The sequence below is a fragment of the Podarcis liolepis genome (assembly GCF_965112155.1).
Source record: "Podarcis liolepis genome assembly, chromosome: 2".
Lineage (NCBI taxonomy): Eukaryota > Metazoa > Chordata > Lepidosauria > Squamata > Lacertidae > Podarcis > Podarcis liolepis.
This window is the reverse complement of record NC_139555.1, coordinates 114166865-114186929: the sequence shown is the minus strand read 5'-3', so window position 1 is coordinate 114186929 and position 20065 is coordinate 114166865. Positions and strand designations below refer to the sequence as shown.

Sequence of the window (20065 nt, the reverse complement as noted above, 5' to 3'; positions counted from 1 at the left end):
ACAATGCAACTGAAGAGGAAGATAAGTCGTCTGATGAAGAAGAGGATAAATGTAGTGAAGAGAAGGAGGAACGTTCTGGAGAAGATGAGAATACTTTGGTGCCAGTGTTTTCATTTCTCAGGAATTTCAAAATGGATTCTGAGGAGCTGAAGAAGTAAGTGTCTCAAACTCATTCTTGTGTGGCACCTCTCTAGTTCCCTTCATTAACATTCATGTTCCTTGTTTCCTAGGTTTAACCTGGTGGCAGGTGTGGGTGTGAGGCAAAAGTGGACAGGGCAGCAATAAATGCAAAATGTTCTTTTGTACGGAAGGCTCCTTTTTACACACGGCCACAAATCCCTTTCTCTTCTCCATCCAGGCAAACGATAGTCATTTTCATAGGTCAAGCACACATTCCAGCCAAGCCAAAACACCCCGGAATGGTGTGAAGGGAGACCATTAAGGGAGTGGTCTAGGGAGAATCTCATTGGCCACATAGACAGCTTTTTTGGAGGGAGCTCATTTGACCTCCAGGGCTGAGGTTTCCCACCTCTGGTTTGGTCCCTTAGTCCTCATCCCCAACTGAATGCAGCTCAGTTTTTTAAAAAGACCATTTTACTGCATTCACATTACTCTCCCATCTACATAGTCTATTGGGCGGAATCATTGCTTTTCCACAATCGGGTGGGCATGAAATTAAAATGGCGGCTCCCTGCAGCACTTAAAATAGCTCTAACATAATGTCAAGTACAGTGGTACCTCGGGTTAAGTACTTAATTCGTTCCGGAAGTCCGTTCTTAACCTGAAACTGTTCTTAACCTGAAGCACCACTTTAGCTAATGGGGCCTCCTGCTGCTGCCACGCCACCAGAGCACAATTTCTGTTCTCATCCTGAAGCAAAGTGCTTAAGCTGAAGCACTATTTCTGGGTTAGCGGAGTCTGTAACCTGAAGTGTACGTAACCCGAGGTACCACTGTATCTTCCACATGGCCGAAATCCTCCTTTCATAGTTATTCCAACGGAAGACCTGTCAAGCCACGAACATTGATCCTCCAGTTTGCTCTTGCTTAGTTGAAAAATATGGCTTCTCTTTGAAAGTTAGTGGCTTCTCCAACCAATTCTAGGGCTTACCACAGATCAGCCTGGCCTCTTTGGGGGGGGGGGCACATCCTGTTAGGAGCAACAAGCAGGAGTAATACAGTAGGGCAGCTCAGCCTTTCCCAGTAAACAGGCGCTTCTTGTTTTCTCAGAGCCAAAGACTCAATAGAGGAGGAGGTGGGAAAAGATGACAAGAATGCAGCTGAAGAGGAAGATAAGTCGTCTGATGAAGAAGAGGATGAAAGTAGTGAAGAAGGATTTACTTCAATTCTTACTAAGATTTATGAAGCCCTGGACAAATTGAGTAAAAAGGTTACGGAAGCAACAATTAAAATTGATCAGATGACTACAAGTATCAACAATCTGACCTAGCAGGTGAACTCGAATACAACATCAATTGAAAAATTACTGCAAGAATCAGCGTCAAGTCAAAAGATAGCTCAAGAAGCAAGAGAAAAAGCAGTGGCAGTAGAAGAAAAGATAATCCCGATAAGTAAACGGCTTGGGGAACACCAGACGCAGCTTGGGGCCCACCAGGCACTTCTGTCTATGATTGAACTGAAGGAGAAGGAGGGACCATTTGATTAAAGGTATAATGGTCGGAGCTAAACAATATAAATTGAAATCCTTTGCAGATGACCTAGTATTGACCTTACAGGAGCCAGAACCCAGTACTAAAAGAATATTAGAATTGATTCAAGAATTTGGTCATGTGGCTGGATTTAAGTTGAATAAGTTATAAACTAAAGTCCTTGAGAAAAAATTAACAACTATGGAGAAAGAGAGATTTCAGAATGAGACAGGTTTAACAGTAGTTAAGAAGGTGAAATATCTGGGGATTAACATGACTGCTAAAAATGGGAACTTATTTAAAGATAATTATGAGAAATGTTGGTTGGAGGTTAAAAAGGATTTAGAGATATGGTCAAAATTTAAGCTTTCTTTGCTGGGCCGAATTGCTGTTGTAAAGATGAATATATTGCCAAGAATGTTGTTTTTTGCTTCAATCATTACAAATTTTAGACAAGATGGACTGTTTCAAGAAGTGACAGAGAGACATTTCTAGATTCGTCTGGCAGGGCAAAAAGCCCAGAATAAAATTTAAAATACTAACTGATGTAAAAGAAAGAGGGGGATTTGCCCTGCCAGACCTCAAACTTTATTATGAAGCAGCAGCTTTCTGCTGGTTGAAGGATTGGCTACTTCTTGAGAACACAGACATTTAGGATTTAGAAGGTTTTAACAATGTTTTTGGGTGGCATGCATATTTGTGGTACGGCAAGGTTAAAGCTCATAAAGCGTTCAAAAATCATATTGTCAGGAAAGCATTGTTTAATGTTTGGACAAGATACAAAGCCTTACTTGAAAATAAAACCCCAAGGTGGTTGTCACCAATGGAGGCGAAGGCTCTGAAAAAGTCCAATATGGAGGCCAAGTGGCCGAAATATTGGGAAATTTTGGAGCAGGAAGGAGACAAATTGAAATTGCAGAGCTTTGAGAAACTAAAAGATAAAGTGCGAGACTGGCTTCACTATTACCAAATAAGAGAGACCTTTAATCTAGATAGAAAAATTGGCTTCCAGGTGGAAAAGTCAAAGTTGGAAACAGAATTGTTAGAACCCAAAACTAAGATTTTGTCAAAGATGTATAACTTGCTGTTGAAATGGAATACTCAGGATGAAACGGTTAAATCTGCAATGATTAAATGGGCACAGGATGTTGGTCATAACATCATGTTTGCTGACTGGGAACAGTTGTGGACCACTGGTATAAAATATACGGCATGTAATGCCCTAAGAGAGAATATTATGAAAATGATTTATAGGTGGTACATGACCCCAGTCAAGCTTGCAAAAATCTATCATTTGCCCGATAATAAATGTTGGAAATGTAAGGAAACTGAAGGTACATTCTTTCAACTTTGGTGGACGTGCCCAAGGATTAAGGCTTTCTGGGAAATGATATATAATTAACTGAAAAAGGTATTTAAATATACCTTCCTGAAGAAACCAGAGGCCTTTCTCCTGGGCATGGTCGGCCAATTGGTGCCAAAGAAGGATAGAACTTTCTTTATGTATGCGACAACAGCAGCAAGAATACTTACCGCAAAGTATTGGAAGACACAAGATCTACCCACCCTGGAAGAATGGCAGATGAAGCTGATAGAGTATATGGAATTGGCAGAAATGACTGGCAGAATCCGAGACCAGGGAGAAGAGATGGTGGAAGAAGAATGGAAAAAACTTAAAGACTATCTACAGAAATACTGTAAAACTAATGAATGTTAAGGGGATGTTGGATTGAAAACAAGTGGTGTTGGTTAAAAGATTAACAAGAATATGTAAATATGGATTGATAATGGTGGAAAATATATATTTATTATAGGTTAAGTTGTTTGAGTAAGGATAAATGATAGAGGGTAAGGATTTGCTGAACTAAATATCTGAACTGGAATACAAAAAGGGAGGTGTGAGGAGGTCAAAAAACTAGTGAATGAAACATAAGATATGAAAATACTAATCTTTTTTTCTGTTTTGTTTTTTGGTGTTTTTTTCCTTTTTTCTTTTATTTTGTTAACTGTTCTTTATTGTGTGTTTTGTTTTGTATTTTCTTATCTTTGTAGTTTTCTTTGGCTATTGTATTTTATGTTTAAATTTGAAGCTTTTGATTGTTCAATAAATATTACTTTAAAAAAAATGAAAGTAGTGAAGAGAAGGAGGAGGAATATTATGGAGACGATGAGAAAAATGTGGTGCCAGTGTTTCCATCTCTCAAGAAATTCAAAGTGGCATTGGATTTTGAAGCTTGGGGGAAACTGTTGCAAGGTATCGAACCCCAGGAAGAGAACTGATCTCACTCTGCATTCTCACACTGTACAGAGTGTACCGTTTTCTCACTCTGCCTTTACGCATTATACTCAGAGGGAGGGAGCTGTACCATACTGCATAGGGCAGTATAAGGGAGAGGATGTCCTAGCTGTGTATTTAGGGGGAAAGACTTTGTGTGGTTTTTAAATATAATTTTTATTAGTTTTCCATTTAATAATATATAATCACATCATTGCTATCTACTTTACCTCTCCGGCTCTTTTGAGCCTATAGACTTCCTTCCCTCCCAGTTCATGGCTTTCAAAGTAAACCTTTATATCATTGCATTTTATGTAGATGTTTTGGTTAGTCCTTGACGTGCTAATTGATTTATACTCCAATTAGCTCTTTACAGCGGTCCGGCACGCTTCCTTCTCAGCGGTGCAATCTGCTTCTTTCATGCACGCCCAGCAGAGTAAAACACAGCAGCAAACTGTCACTTGCTTCCGACAAACACACAGAGCACAGCAATGTCCATTTACAGCTCTTTATTTCATCATTTTCTCAGAAAATTCCAGGACTCCTCGCAGCCATTACAAACTGCGTCTCTCTCTCTCAACGACCGAGAGGGAACAGGCAGGAAAGCTCCTCCCAGCTTCCAAATCTGACGTCAGAATGCTGAGGCATCATGGGAACAACTTAACCTCTTAAGTTCCGACTCCCATATTTTATACATTTCCCAGTTCTGATTAGCTCATTACAGAAGTCATTGAAATTTATGTTAAAATAAAAAGGGAGAAAATTCTTCATTACGAGTCTTCAGACAACCCTGCTAGTGCTGTTAATTGCTTACAGTAATCTTTCAGATATTGTATGAATTTACTCCCGTCCTTTTGGAATACTTGATCTTGCTGGTTTCGGATTCTTCCTGTCAGCTTTGCCAATTCCACAAAGTCCATCATTTGCCACCCTTCTTTTGTTGGCAGTACTTGTTGTTTCCATTTTGGGGCTGGGAGAATTCTTGCCGCTGTTGTTGCGTACATAAACAATCTTTTATCTTCCTTTGGTATCTCTCTTCACCCACTGTACCAGAAAATAAAACTTTTGAACTCTCATTCTTGGTCTGGTTATACGTCCATATATTCCCTTGCAAACAGAAAAAGAAGACCACAGGCTGTTTCTCGGGGCTTTACACCTTGGTGCACACACCACAGGGCTGTTGTTTAAAGTTCACAAACCAGTTCCGATCCCCAAACCAGGGCCTAACACACACACATGTAACCCTGCTGATACTGCTGCTGTAAACTGTTTATAGTGGTGAGTTGCGGCACCTCTTTTTCTAGAAAAAAGGAGCACTGCACAGCATGTAGTTAAACCAACAGAGTTCCTGATGGGCCTCTTAGAGAAGGTAGTCAATCAATATCATATAGGCAAACAAGCCTTTCAGTAGTCCCGATCCTGCAATCATGCGATAATAGAAGCTCCAAGTGTAGCAATTCTTAAACAGAGAATATGTAATGGAAACACACAGAAATTAAAAGTCTATCACTGTTGCATGAACAAAATTAGACAATATGGTCCATTGGTATTGAAAGAGGCAAACAAGCCTTTCAATGGATGATCAAAAAACTTAGAATGGTTCTAACAGGTACATCAAATAGCATAAGATCAGCACTCACTAAGAAGCGTAGAAAGCTGATACTGGGGGCCGACTCTTAGAGGCATTAAATAGGCCATGCTGAGAGTGCCGAGTCATGTACAAATTCAGAAAATTTAAAGATACAGAATCCAACAATTAATGCAGTGAATGATAGCAGCAGCCATATAATCAGAACAATTAAATGAAACAATTAAAGTCTAATTCCGTGTTCAAACCCCCAGGATACAGGGATATGAATAAGAAAATTATTTTAGTTTCTTGTTGGTGTGGCAATTTTACATAATCCCTCCTCATCCCTTGTTGTTTCTGATTTACCCAAAGAACCATGTAAAGAAGGTCCATGTCTCTCTGCTGGTGTGTCACAAAATGCTCTACGAGTGATGCATCAATAACCTGATTTCTAATGCGGGAATGATGCTCCCCTATCTGAACACCGACCGCTCGTGTGATTGATTCAATATAGAGTAGATTGCACCGGCATCTTATTAGATATACGACATCTTTAGTCCGGCAGGTGCTGAAATGATGGAAACCCAAGTGGGCAGAGTGGAGGCTTCTCCATCTGGCTGGCCACTGTGAGAACAGAACGCTAAGCTAGACAGACCATTGGCCATTGAACCAGCAGTGTTCCTCCTTAGGTTCTTACGACCTCTCAAGCCAGGGTTGAGGATTGGCAATGTTGGCTGCCTGCCAAGGCCTCCTAGCCCTGGCTGTGCAGCTTCCCCACTTGTGTTCACCTGCTCAGCTTGTGTCCTACTCTCATGTAGGACCCTGGCAGAGACACATGCCCGACTGGCATGTTCTCTCCCGCCTGGTCGATTGGGAGCTTCAAAAGCTTTCTTCAGCCCGAATGTCACAGCGATTGATACCAAGAAGCATCAGCACACTCAGGCATCCTGCAGAGTATTTGCAGTTTGCGTAACAGAACTCAGTAGCTCAGCATTTTGGCTAATCTGCGTCTATTTATATATAATACACTCGGAGCATTCTGACTTAGCTCCTTCTTCTTTCTCATCAGACAGCAGAGAGAGAGAGAGAGAGAGAGAGAACAAAGGACAACAGTCCCACTTCACGGAACACAGTAACATAAGCATCCTGTCTCCATCATTTCCCACACTGTGGAATGAAAACATACACCGTCATGTGATAGACAACAATCTCATGACTGCAAACACGGAACAGGAATCCCAACAGCCTTCTCCCTTCCACCCTCAGCAACACTGGGCACCTAGGCCCAGAGCGAGAGGGCAAGCAAGTAAGCACGCGGCCGCTGTGGCTTCTTTGAGGGGGGTTCATAACTGCCAAGAGTGCTTCAAACGTCTGCAGTGGACGTTATTGATACTATAATCAATATGGGAAAATGTGCAAGTGAAAACGTCCGTCCCCCCCCCCCACCAACAGGAACCTGGGGAGCTGTAGTTTGTTAAGGATGCTAAGGGTAGTTAGGAGACCCTTAACGAACTACGATGCTAAATTCAAGGATATCCAGAGCACCAGTCTCCCCCAACAGACAGCTGCCTTATCTTCCATGACTCTTGGGACAGCTCTGTCGGTAAAGCACGAGACTCTTAATCACAGGTTCGTGTGTTCAAGCCCCATACGGGACAAAAGATTCCAGGATTCCAGGATCCGAAGCGCTTCGAAGCAAGGCGCTGCACGGGTGGACGCACCTCTTCTTCCCGTTTGAAAGGGCGAGGGGCGCTCGCAGCTGCTCCCGGGCACCATGGCGTCCAACACGGCTGAGGACCTGCTGTGCACAGCCCGATGGGAGAGGGGAAGGTTGGCTGATGGTAAAAGCTGCCTGCTTTGTGCCGCAGTGTAGGAATCATTCCCCAAAGTGGGTCTTGAACCCACAACACTGAGATTAATAATAATAATAATAATTTATTAATTGTACCAACTGACTGGGTTGCCCCAGCCACTCTGGCTTCCAATAGAATATAAGAGAACACACCAAACGTCAGACATTATAGGACTACGGGCTGCTGGCTTGGGTTTGTGGTGTTTTTTGTTTTGTTTTTAATGTGAGCTTCTGAGTTCTTTGTAGAACTCGTAAGCCACCTTGGGAATTATTAGATGGGAAGGTGAGGTATTAGCCTTCAAAATTACAGTGGTATCTCAGATTAAGAACTTAATTTGTTCCGGAGGTCCGTTCTTAACCTGAAACTGTTCTTAACCTGAGGTACCACTTTAGCTAATGGGGCCTCCCACTGCTGCCGCGCGATTTCTGTTCTCATCCTGAAGCAAAGTTCTATTTCTGCGTTAGCAGAGTCTGTAACCTGAAGCTTCTGTAACCCGAGGTACCACTTTTATGTGTTTGTTTTTTCCTGTTATAAGTAGCACTTTTGCCCTGGGGGAAGGGAACACTGTTTTGTGAACCCAGAAGTCCTCCCTCCAAAGTCTTTCCCTTTTTTTCATATATATTTTTATTAGTTTTACATAAAAGTTGTACACAACAAACATAACATTTTCAAAAATAATATAAAATTTAAGGGTTCTTTCGAACCTCCAAACCTCCTTCCTTCCCTTCATGGGTTCCATTTTTTAATTTTATTCCTCATCTTCTACTATAATCTATCTAGTGTATAATCATAGGATCCACAATTCATGTTACTTTACATGTGCCAGTGTAGATCAATTGAATAAATAAAAATAAACATTTCTGTAGTGATTATGATATATAGGCACAACTTTGTTAACATATTCAGAAACGGTATTCTCACCTTCTCACCCCTTGCCTTTTCCTGTAAGACCTATTACAGTCGTTAAGAGTCATCAACAGGCTCATCTCAGCTATCTGCCAATCTCCCATTCCCACCACCCTTCTGAGTAATACCCCTCCCCACCTTCTCACTATATAGAAGGATCTGGCAACTTCTGTTTCAGTGTATCTGAAGAAGTGTGCATGCACACGAAAGCTCATACCAAGAACTAACTTAGTTGGTCTTTAAGGTGCTACTGTAAGGAATTTTTTTTATATTCAGAAACGTTTATCTGAGCGTATACATTTTTTTTGCTTCACCTCGTTTTATGCAAATGTTACCTGTTGTATGTCTAAATGTAATTAAAATTTTTAAAAAATAAACATCGGGATAATTTTATTTAATTAAAAAATAAAAACACAAGATTTGTTTTCAATCCCAGTGTGAGGGATTTACATCAGGAAATCAGGAAACCACTGCGGGGGCAGAGGAGGTGGTAACTGGGCTCTGGATATTGCCTTAAGATTCCCCCCCCCCCAAAGTTTCAAAAAGAAAAAAACATTTTTTTACACACAGAGAGAGGGGGGGGGTTTACATTAGACCATAGTACCTTTATGTGGTTCCCTGAACCCCGAGACTTCCCACCACCCCTCCTTTGGCTTCCAAAATTTATCTTCCTTTTTTAACTGCATCTAATTGCATTTATCCAAATTATTGTCCTTCATTGGAAGACCAGGCACCGAGAGGATAACAAATTTAATAGAGAATGGCGTAACTTTATAGACTATATTAAAGAACACTGTAAAAATCTTAAAACGTTTGCAGGATTGACATAGCACAAAGGATAAAAAATGCCAGAGATTCTTTGAATAGGAAAGGTCGAAATGTTAGATCAGCAAGAACAGTTATATTGGTCCATTGGAAAGATGGATTGGGCTCAAACAACCGCATGTTATTTCCTCCTTCGGGTAGTGATAAAGCGGGATATCAAATCCAAACTTTCAGGAGGGCTTTAAACTGACTAATGTGGGGGAGGGAGACAGTGCTCCTGAAGGTAGGAGTCTATCAATTGATGAAGATGATCATCCAAATGTCATAGACCAAATGGAGCAAACAGCACGCAGACCTAGTGGTGGGAGGAAAAAATCCTTAAATAAGAGACACGGGGGAATGATTAATGGACTTCAATGTCTGTACACTAATGCGCAAAGCATGGGAAATAAACAAGATGAGCTTGAGCTCTTGGTACAGCAAACTAAATATGACATAATAGGCATCACTGAAACCTGGTGGGATAAGTCCCACGATTGGAATGTAATAATGGGGGGGATACAATCTATTTCAGAGAAACAGACCAGACAAGAAAGGAGGAGGAGTGGTGTTATATGTCAGGGATGTGTATACCTGTGAAGAGATCCAAGATTTAGAACCTCAAAGCCAAAGTGAGAGCATTTGGGTCAAAATTAAGGGAGAGAAGAATAACAGTGACCTCATTGTGGGAGTTTACTATAGATCCCCAAGCCAAACGGAGGACATAGATGATGCCTTCCTGGAACAGATGGCCAAGCATGCAAAAGGAAGGGAGATAGTAGTAATGGGGGACTTCAATTACCCGAATATTTGTTGGATGTCAAACCCAGCCAAGAGCATAAGGTCAAACAGATTCCTCACTGGCCTTGCAGACAACTTCATTGTCCAGAAAGCGGGAGAAGCAACAAGAGGAACAGCCATTTTAGATCTGGTCCTAACCAATGTTGATGACCTGGTTAGTGGGGTAGAAGTGGAAGGATCATTAGGCGCGAGTGATCATGCTCTTCTGAAGTTTACTATACAGCGGAAAGGAGCAGCCAAGCATACTAGGACTCAATTTCTTGACTTTAAGAAAGCCAACTTCATAAAACTTAGGGAAGTGCTGGGTGAGATCCCATGGACAGTAATACTAAAAGGAAAGGGAGTTCATGATGGCTGGGAGTCTGTTAAGAGGGAGATAGTAAAAGCACAAGTTCAGGCAATACCAATGAGATGGAAACATGGAAGGTGCCTAAAGAAGCCAGGGTGGCTATCTAAAGAACTTTTAACTGAGTTAAGATTAAAAAAGGATGTGTACAAAAAATGGAAAAGGGGGGAAACCACCAAAGAGGAATTCAAACAAATAGCCAGCACTAAAGAAGCTGGTAAAATGCGGTCTTGACTATGCTACCACTCAGTGGATTTGTAACTGGCTGACTGACCGAACCCAAAAGGTGCTCATCAATGGTTCCTCTTCATCCTGGAGAAGAGTGACTAGTGGGGTGCCACAGGGTTCTGTCTTGGGCCCGGTCTTATTCAACATCTTTATCAACGACTTGGATGATGGACTCAAGGGCATCCTGATCAAATTTGCAGATGACACCAAACTGGGAGGGGTAGCTAACACCCCAGAGGACAGGATCACACTTCAAAACGACCTTGACAGATTAGAGAACTGGGCCAAAACAAACAAGATAAATTTTAACAGGGAGAAATGTAAAGTATTGCACTTGGGCAAAAAAAATGAGAGGCACAAATACAAGATGGGTGACACCTGGCTTGAGAGCAGTACATGTGAAAAGGATCTAGGAGTCTTGGTTGACCACAAACTTGACATGAGCCAACAGTGTGACGCGGCAGCTAAAAAAGCCAATGCAATTCTGGGCTGCATCAATAGGAGTATAGCATCTAGATCAAGGGAAGTAATAGTGCCACTGTATTCTGCTCTGGTCAGACCTCACCTGGAGTACTGTGTCCAGTTCTGGGCACCACAGTTCAAGAAGGACACTGACAAACTGGAACGTGTCCAGAGGAGGGCAACCAAAATGGTCAAAGGCCTGGAAACGATGCCTTATGAGGAACGGCTAAGGGAGCTGGGCATGTTTAGCCTGGAGAAGAGGAGGTTAAGGGGTGATATGATAGCCATGTTCAAATATATAAAAGGATGTCACATAGAGGAGGGAGAAAGGTTGTTTTCTGCTGCTCCAGAGAAGCGGACACGGAGCAATGGATCCAAACTACAAGAAAGAAGATTCCACCTAAACATTAGGAAGAACTTCCTGACAGTAAGAGCTGTTCGGCAGTGGAATTTGCTGCCAAGGAGTGTGGTGGAGTCTCCTACTTTGGAGGTCTTTAAGCAGAGGCTTGACAACCATATGTCAGGAGTGCTCTGATGGTGTTTCCTGCTTGGCAGGGGGTTGGACTCGATGGCCCTTGTGGTCTCTTCCAACTCTATGATTCTATGAACTCTTCTTCTTCACCTGTGCTTCAATGCCTAGAGGATCCAAGTGTCTCTGAACTATGAAGGGGGCTAGGTGTTGTTTTCTAATGCCAATAATGGGTTCTAGTTCTCTACGGACAGGAGACCTTTTTGGAGACATGAATCTCCAAAAGGATCGTGCAAGGGAACTGGGTGTGGAGAGTGCAGCTGAATGAGGCACAACTGTGAGCAGCGAGAAAATGATGACCCCCGTGAATCTGATTTCTTTGACGGCTCCACCCTTTCCAGCAATGCAGAAGTGAACCTGAAAGCAGAATCGCTCTGCGCCTTTTCCCTCAAGCGGCGCCTTGCGCAAAAGTGCCTTAGGACCAGCGCGCTCGCAGGCGACGATCCTGCCGCCCCTGGGATCATGGCTTCCAGCCTGGTGGACGATCTGGTGTGCTCCGTCTGCCTCTCCCTCTTCCGCGATCCCCACGTACTGGATTGCGGCCACAACTTCTGCCTGGATTGCCTGAAGAGCTGCGCCCGCGATGGCTGGGGCAGAGGGATTTGCCCGGAGTGCCGCTGCCCTTTCAGACTGCGGGAGGTCAGGCGCCACAGGGTTCTGGACAACCTCGCGGAAAAAGCGCGCAAGTTGCAGCTGGATGAAGAGCCCCAGGCAAGGGCCAGCTCAGCTGGCTCCTGCGAGGAGCACGAGGAGCCGCTCAAGCTCTTCTGTCGCCAGGATCGCGTCCCCATCTGCGTGATCTGCCGGGATCAGCCCGCGCACCGGGGCCACGAGTTCCTGCCGACCAAAGATGCTGTGAAATGCGCGCAGGTCAGTGGCAAGATTTCTGCTTTGGGGTTGAGTGGGCTGCGGGGAGCGGTGGGTGATCATCATGTGAGGACAGCCTTACAAAACCACAGGCTCGGTTTGACCTCGTTCAGCCCAGGCAGGCAAAGTGGATGTTGGCTCAGAAAAGTCAGACCAGGAATTCACAACCGCGCAGGTCTGATAAGGATTCTAATAGGCTTTGAAAACGTAGTTTTTGCGCTGCTTCAGAGCTGCGACAGCTTCACTGCTGCTTAACTGATCGTGTTAGGGTATTCCTTTTTTATATATATATAAAAGGTACATATAAAAAGTACATATAAAATAATTTTTATTATAAAAATCTAATATAAGCCACATTTTATCAATACCAAATTACAATTAAAATATCAATCAATTAAAAAGCCAATTACAGACGCTTCAGGTTGCATTTTTTCGTACTGGAACAGGTTACTTCCGGGTTTCGGCAGTCGCGCATGCGCAGGAGGATTAAATCACGCTTTGCGCATGCCCAGAAGCGCTGGATTGCAACCCGCGCATGCGCAGAAACACCGCTGCATGTTGCAAACACGCATCCCACATGGATCACGTTTGCAACCTGAGCATCCACTGTAATTCTGCTTCCTTTCAGTCTTAATCATAATCCTTTATACTGAGGGAAGAATTAAGTAACCCTGCTCCTGCCAACCTAGCAGTTTGAAAGCACGTCACATTGCAAGTAGATAAATAGGTACCGCTCTGGCGGGAAGGTAAACGGTGTTTCCGTCCGCTGCTCTGGTTCGCCAGAAGCGGCTTAGTCATGCTGGCCACATGACCCGGAAGCTGTAAGCCGCCTCCCTTGGCCAATAAAGCGAGATGAGCGCCGCAACCCCAGAGTCTGTCACGACTGGACCTAATGGTCAGGGGTCCCTTTACCTTTACTGCTCTAAGAAGAGCAGAAGATATTGTAAGAGCCACCCCAACTCATGGTGGCTGAGTCACCAGGGTTGGGCTAACTCGAGTTACCAGAATAGTGCAGGAATTAGGAACTGAGGACTGAAGAAAATCTGCTTGCCTCAGCAGTCCTTGACACCAAAAAGCAGTCTGAACATCTGCAGGCTGAAGCCACAAGACAACGCCTTCTTGCCTCATCAGAAATTGCAGAAGTCAGCAGAAAGGGAAGGGAGACTGTCGTCTGCTTGCTTGCAAAATTGTGTGATCACACTCTGCACATGCTCTGGTGCCATGGAGGTTTGTTTGTGACATGGTATCAAAAGCAGCTCCAATCTGAGTTCAGGGCCCATCCTTTGAGAGTTATCTCGCTGAAGCCAGCTGTGCAGCTTAATAAAACAAGACTTTTCTCAAAGAACCCGTGTCTGCCCCATTGACTGGGGAAAAACCTGCAACAATGCAATAGCTACAACGTATTTAACTTCCATTCATATTAATACATTTAATAATTTATATTTCTGCAAGTGAAGTTCTGTGTCCTTTATTATTCCTGTGCGTTTTATTTTAGATTTGTGTTCCTTTGTTTTGTACATATTGTTTCTTGTTTGTCCTTATAAAACTTTATATCCAGCGCTTTTTTTTCCTGGGGGGGACCCAGGGGTATGCACACCTCTAAACAGTTTGTGAATCTTTGTACTTTTGTCCATTTGCTTTAGTTATTTTCCCCTGATATGAACTATAAAATGATGATTTTCTTGAGTCATCAAGAACCCTAAACATTTTTCAAGGGGGGAAAAGCACTGCTTATCATATTTTTTGCTCTATAAGACTCACTTTTTCCCTCCTAAAAAGTAAGGGGAAATGTCTGTGCGTCTTATGGAGCAAGTGCAGGCTGCACAGCTATCCCAGAAGCCAGAACAGCAAGAGGGATTGCCGCTTTTGCTGCGCAGCGATCCCTCTTGTTGTTCTGGCTTCTGAGATTCAGAATATATTTTTTCTTGTTTTCCTCCTCCAAAAACTAGGTGCGTCTTATGGTCTGGTGCATCTTATAGAGCGAAAAATACGGTATATCTTCATTCTCCCTGGTCTCCATCATGCCCTACGCAGCACCTCTGTTGTGCTAAGGTGGTCCTAGCCTTGGCGCCACCTGGCGGAGCTAAGCAGCAGTTCCACCTGGCCACATATTCCTCCATGCTTTTGAAGCCTTCCTTCCTTCCTTCCTTCCTTCCTTCCTTCCTTCCTTCCTTCCTTCCTTCCTTCCTTCTTAACCTCTGTTGATTTCTCTGCTGCACAGATGGAGCTGAAGCCATACCTAAAGCCTCTGAAGGAGCGTCTAAAGGAGGCCAAAGAGGAGAAAATACACCAGAAGGAGGCAATTGGAGAGCTAAAGGTAAAGGAAAAACAGTAAGGGATTGTGGAACTCCGCTTCCCCACACTTTTTGTGGTTTAAAGAGCATGCATTAATGTCCTTGTTTATAGCCTGCCCTTGAAATCCACTGTTGCCTACAATAAAGTACAGAAAGCACAATAGAACAACTAATGCATTACAATTGTTTGTTTGTTTGTTTGTTTGTTTGTTTGTTTGTTTATACCCCACCCACTCTGGGTGGCTCCGACCAGAGTATTAAAAACACGATAAAAGATCAAACATTAAAAACTTCCCTAAACAGGGCTGCCTTCAAATGTCTTCTAAAAGTCAGATAGTTGTTTATTTATTTGACATCTGATGGGAGGGCCACCACCGAGAAGGCCCTCTGACGGGTTCCATGTAGCTTCACTTCTTGCAGTGAGGGAACCACCAGAAGGCCCTCAGTGCTGGACCTCTGTGTCCGGGCTGGATGAAGAGGGTGGAGACGCTCCTTCAGGTATACTGGGCCGAGGCCATTTGGGGCCTTAAAGGTCAGCACCAACACTTTGAATTATGTTAGGAAATAAGCCAAAAACAAACAAACCTGAAATCTATGAAGACAACCTGAAAATGGTATCGAAAGAGTGCAGGTGAAGCAGATCAGCATAAGCTTGGCCTGGGAAATTTTTTAAAAGGTCTTCATCTGGCACTGGAAAGACACTGGACTCTAGGTGCCAGGACCAGGCAAGCTTTTGTGGGGAAGTGTGTCAAAGCCAGGGCACCACCACTGAAAAGACCCTGTTCCTGATAATCACAAGGTGCCCTGGATCTCAGGCTGTGAAGGTTAAATTTCCATTTTTATGTTTCATAATATCCAGGCACAAGTTCTCCTGAGGAATACCGCCAGATGGGCGGGGTATAAATTAATTATTATCATCATCATCATCATCATCATCATTACTTTCCATAGGAACTTTTCTAATTCAAAATCTTCTTGATGGGACAAATCACCCTTTTGTTATGTTTGATTTTTCTTGCCTTGAATGCATATCTGCTTTGTTTCTCGCTAACACTAAAAATGAAATTAATTCATGTGTGTGTGTGTGTGTGTGTGTGTGCGCTTTTCTCCCCACCACTTGCAGAGTTGTACCGAAGATATCGCAAATCACATTTCCACAGGATTTGAATCCCTTCACCAGATCTTGGATGAGAAGGAGAAGGCTATTATGAGGACGGTCCAGGAGAAGAGGAAGAAGAACTGGGTGGAAATGCAAGATGCCTTTTCGACCCTGAAAAACGAGGTTTCTTCCCTGACTGAGATTATTAACAAGGTTAAAGCAGCGTTAGAAAGTACAGACCACGTGGCCTTTCTGAAGGTGAGACCAGCTCTGATCAGAGGCATGCCTGCAAAACACCATGCGGTCCAGTGGATGTGTGTGGTGATGTGGGATTGAAAGTTCTTGGCCAAATAACAATATCCGATTCAATATAGCTAGACTAGATCTGGTTTAATATGGCTGCAGTTCCCAGAATTCATTGGGAAGAGAGGTTGATTGTTAAACTGCTTTGTGAGAGGCATAGGAGACTCTTAACAATTCTTCCAACTCGGGTGTTGGGCTCCATCCACAACAGCACTGTGGGTGGGATTCAATGAATGAGTCCCACTCCTGGAAGCCCGGGACGCGGGTGGCGCTGTGGGTTAAACCACAGAGCCTAGGACTTGCCGATCAGAAGGCTGGTGGTTCGAATCCCCACAATGGGGTGAGCTCCCGTTGCTCGGTCCCTGCTCCTGCCAACCTAGCAGTTCAAAAGCACGTCAAAGTGCAAGTAGATAAATAGGTACTGCTCCAGCAGGAAGGTAAACGGCGTTTCTGTGCGCTGCTCTGGTTTGCCAGAAGCAGCTTAGTCATGCTGGCAACATGACCCAGAAGCTGTATGCCGGCTCCCTCGGCCAGTAAAGTGAGAGGAGCACCGCTACCCCAGAGTCATCCGCAACTGGACCTAATGGTCAGGGGTCCCTTTACCTTTACCTGGAAGCTCAGATAAGGACTCTTGCTGGTGCAAGAGGGCTTTCTCCCTTGTGCCCTCTAAAAATGACTTGGGTGGTCAGGGGGAACCCCGGAATAGCACATGGGAGAAGGGGAGGGCAGATCGTTCATCTGTCACGCTAAAATGCTTGTGCTGATGGAACTGTCGCCTTAGCGCAATGTGGAATTCTTCCTTGTGCCTATCTGTTTGCTAGTGCCAAAATTGTTTGGCTCCTTGAGAGCAAAGCGGGGGGTGGGGAGGCAGACGGAAACCTCTTGGAGGGTCGATGAGGCCCACACACTGAGATTAGATATAAGTACAGGAGTCCAAGATCATGAAGGTAAAAAATCAACCCTTTGAACTGAGTCCAGAAACCGAATGGAAGCCAGAGACGGCAAGAGAATGAGGTGCTTATACCATCCGAATCCAGCAGACATGCTTGGCATCACATTCCAGTTGTTTCCAGAACACCTTTAAGGGCATGTCCACGTATGAGGCACTTGACTAGAGTAACCCAAACAGGATGTTGCCAAACCCTGGATCACTTCTTGCCAAACCATGAGGAGTTCCTTGCCAAAACTAGGGTCTCTTTTTACTATTTTCAGTTTACCCTTTTTTGCCAGTTAGATGTTGTTTGAGAAAATAATAACAATAGCCATATTTTATGGTGGTGATGGTGACATGGCTGCCACATTTATTTCTTAATTATTTTCTTTAGAGCACTTGTACCCTGCTCTTCAGCCAAGAAGGCTCCCAGAGGAGTTTACATAGTCAAAACAAAACAGTCCCTACCCACAACACACAAGGAAAAAGGGACAGGGAGGGAAGAGGAGAATAAAAAGCAAAACGCAGACGCCTATTTCCGAACGGTTGTTCCTATAATGACCAGCTGGCACAGTTCTGGGGCAGGAGGTTCTGGGTGGAGCTGGGCTTCCAGCAAATCTTCCAATGTCTCCTGCTGTGGCAGTCTGATTGAACAGCTGCTCCCAGATGACATCTGAAGCGAGAGGAAGCCCTTTCTAGTCATTGTTTCTAATTGATTGTGAAGACGCTGTAAATCAATACACTAAACTTGTTTATCTTTCATGTAGGACTTCCAGGAGCTGATGCAGCAGTAAGTGTCTGGAATTCATTCTTGTGTGGCACCTCTGTGGTTCCCTTCTTTGACATGCCTTGTGTCCTTGGTTTCACCTGGTGGCAGGTGTGGGGGTGTGGCTTCTTCAGCCCAAGAGCAACATTCATTTTGGGGCAACCGTCTGTGGCCACATCCCAGGGACAGGCAGAGCCAGAGGCAAAATCAGACAGGGCAGCAATAAATGCAAAATGACCTCCAGGGCTGAGGTTTCCCACCTCTGGTTTGGCCCCGTAGTCCTCATTCCCAAATGAACGCAGCTCAGTTTTTTAAAAAGACCATTTTCCTGCATTCACATTACTCTCCCATCTACATAGTCTATGGTGCGGAATCAATGCTTTTCCACAATCGGGTGGGCATGAAATTAAAATGGCGGCTCCCTGCAGCACTTAACATAGCTCTAAGATAATGTCAAGTACCTTCCACCTGGCCGAAAGCCTCCTTTCAAATTTATTCTGATGGAACACCTGTCAAGCCACAAACGTTGATCATCCAGGTTGCTCTGGCTTAGTTGAAAAATGTGGTTTCTCTTTGAAAGTTAGTGGCTTCTCCAACCAGTTGCAGGACTTGCCGCAGATCAGCCTGGCCTCATTTTTGGGGGGGAGGCAGGGGGCAAAATCCTGTTAGGAGCAACAAGCAGGAGTAATGCAGTGGGGCAGATCAGCCTTTTCCAGTAAACAGGGGCTTCGTGTTTTCTCAGAGCCAAAGACTCAATAGAGGTGGAGGAAAACAAAGATGACAAGAATGCAGCTGAAGAGAAAGATCAGAAGGCTGATGAAGAACAGGGTGAAAGTAGTGACAGTAGTGCAGAGAAGGAGGAACATTCTAGAGACGATGAGAAAAATGTGGTGCCGGTGTTTCCATCTCTCAAGAAATTCATAGTAGCATTGGATTTTGAAGCTTGGGGGAAACTGTTGCAAGGTATCGAACCCCAGGAAGAGAACTGATCTCACTCTGCATTCTCACACTGTACAGAGTGTAAGTTTTCTCACTCTGCCTTTACGCATTATACTCAGAGGGAGGGAGATGTACGATACTGCATAGGGCAGTATAAGGGAGAGGGTGTCCCAGCTGTGTATTTAGAGGGGGAAAGACTTTTGTGTGGTTTTTAAGTATAATTTTTATTAGTCTTCCATTTAATAATATATAATCACATCATTGCTATCCACTTTACCTCTCTGGCTCTTTTGAGCCTATAGACTTCCTTCCCTCCCAGCTCACAGCTTTCAAGGTAAACCTTTATATCACTGCATTTTATACATTTCCCAGTTCTGATTAGCTCATTACAAAAGTCACTGAAATTTATGTTAAAATAAAAAGGGAGAAAATTCTTCACTACGAGTCTTCAGACAACCCTGCTAGTGATGTTAATTGCTGACAGTAATCTTTCCGATATCGTATAAATTTACTCCCGTCCTTTTGGAATACTTGATCTTGCTGGTTTCGGATTCTTCCTGTCAGCTTTGTCAATTCCACAAAGTCCATCATCTGCCACTCTTCTTTTGTTGGCAGTACTTGTTGTTTACATTTTGGGGCTAAGAGAATTCTTGCCGCTGTTGTTGCGTACATAAACAGTCTTTTATCTTCCTTTGGTATCTCTCTTCACCCACTGTACCAGAAAATAAAACTTTTGAACTCTCATTCTTGGTCTGGTTATATGTCCATATATTCCCTTGCAAACAGAAAAAGAAGACCACAGGCTGTTTCTTGGGGCTTTCCACCTTGGCGCACACACCACAGGGCTGTTATTTAAAGTTCACAATCCAGTTCCGATCCCCAAACCAGGGCCTAACACACACACATGTAACCCTGCTGATACCGCTGCTGTAAACTGTTTATAGTGAGTTAATTTTCAGTATTAAGCACTACTGTATACAAATGGATTTGGGATAGACAAAAGAAAGCACCAGGGCTTTTTCCCCCGGGGGGAACTCACAGGAACTCAGTCCCGGCACCTTTCAGGTGAGCACCATTACCATTCTTAGAGAACGAGGGAGGTGTTCATGGTGAGTTGCGGCACCTCTTTTTCTAGAAAAAAATAGCACTGAACAGCATGTAGTTAAACTAACAGAGTTCCTGATGAGTCACCCATGTGGATGACTTTAAAAGAAGATTAGGTGGACTCAATGGGAGAAGGCTATCAATGGCTACAGGTAACGACAACTGTGTTTTTCCTTCAGTGCTGGAGGCAGTACGCCTCTGAATGCCAGCTGCCAGGAAACACAAGTGTAACTTAAGCAATAACAGGCAACACGTGGCTAATAATATACTAAAAAAACAATATTGTATGAACAAAATTAGAGAAGGCAGTCAGTCAATATCATAGAGGCAAACAAACCTT

At 43.7% G+C, this 20065-nt stretch overlaps 1 protein-coding gene across 2 annotated transcripts in view; it reads left to right on the top strand.

The window, feature by feature from the left end:
- The window catches only part of LOC310701722 (nuclear factor 7, brain-like), a 37441-nt gene extending 18076 nt beyond the window's left edge, over positions 1–19365 (top strand). The window contains exons 2-6 of one of the 2 annotated variants that reach the window (XM_083493020.1): positions 11764–12292; positions 14511–14606; positions 15707–15940; positions 17684–17706; positions 18425–19365. In XM_083493020.1, coding sequence (XP_083349146.1) covers positions 11885–12292; positions 14511–14606; positions 15707–15940; positions 17684–17706; positions 18425–18671 — 1008 coding nt within the window. In that variant the 5' untranslated portion in view covers positions 11764–11884 and the 3' untranslated portion in view covers positions 18672–19365. Of the gene's footprint in view, positions 1–11514; positions 12293–14510; positions 14607–15706; positions 15941–17683; positions 17707–18424 lie in introns of those variants that run through there. The other variant, XM_083493019.1, reaches the window with a different exon arrangement.
- Positions 19366–20065: the final 700 nt, after the last annotated feature.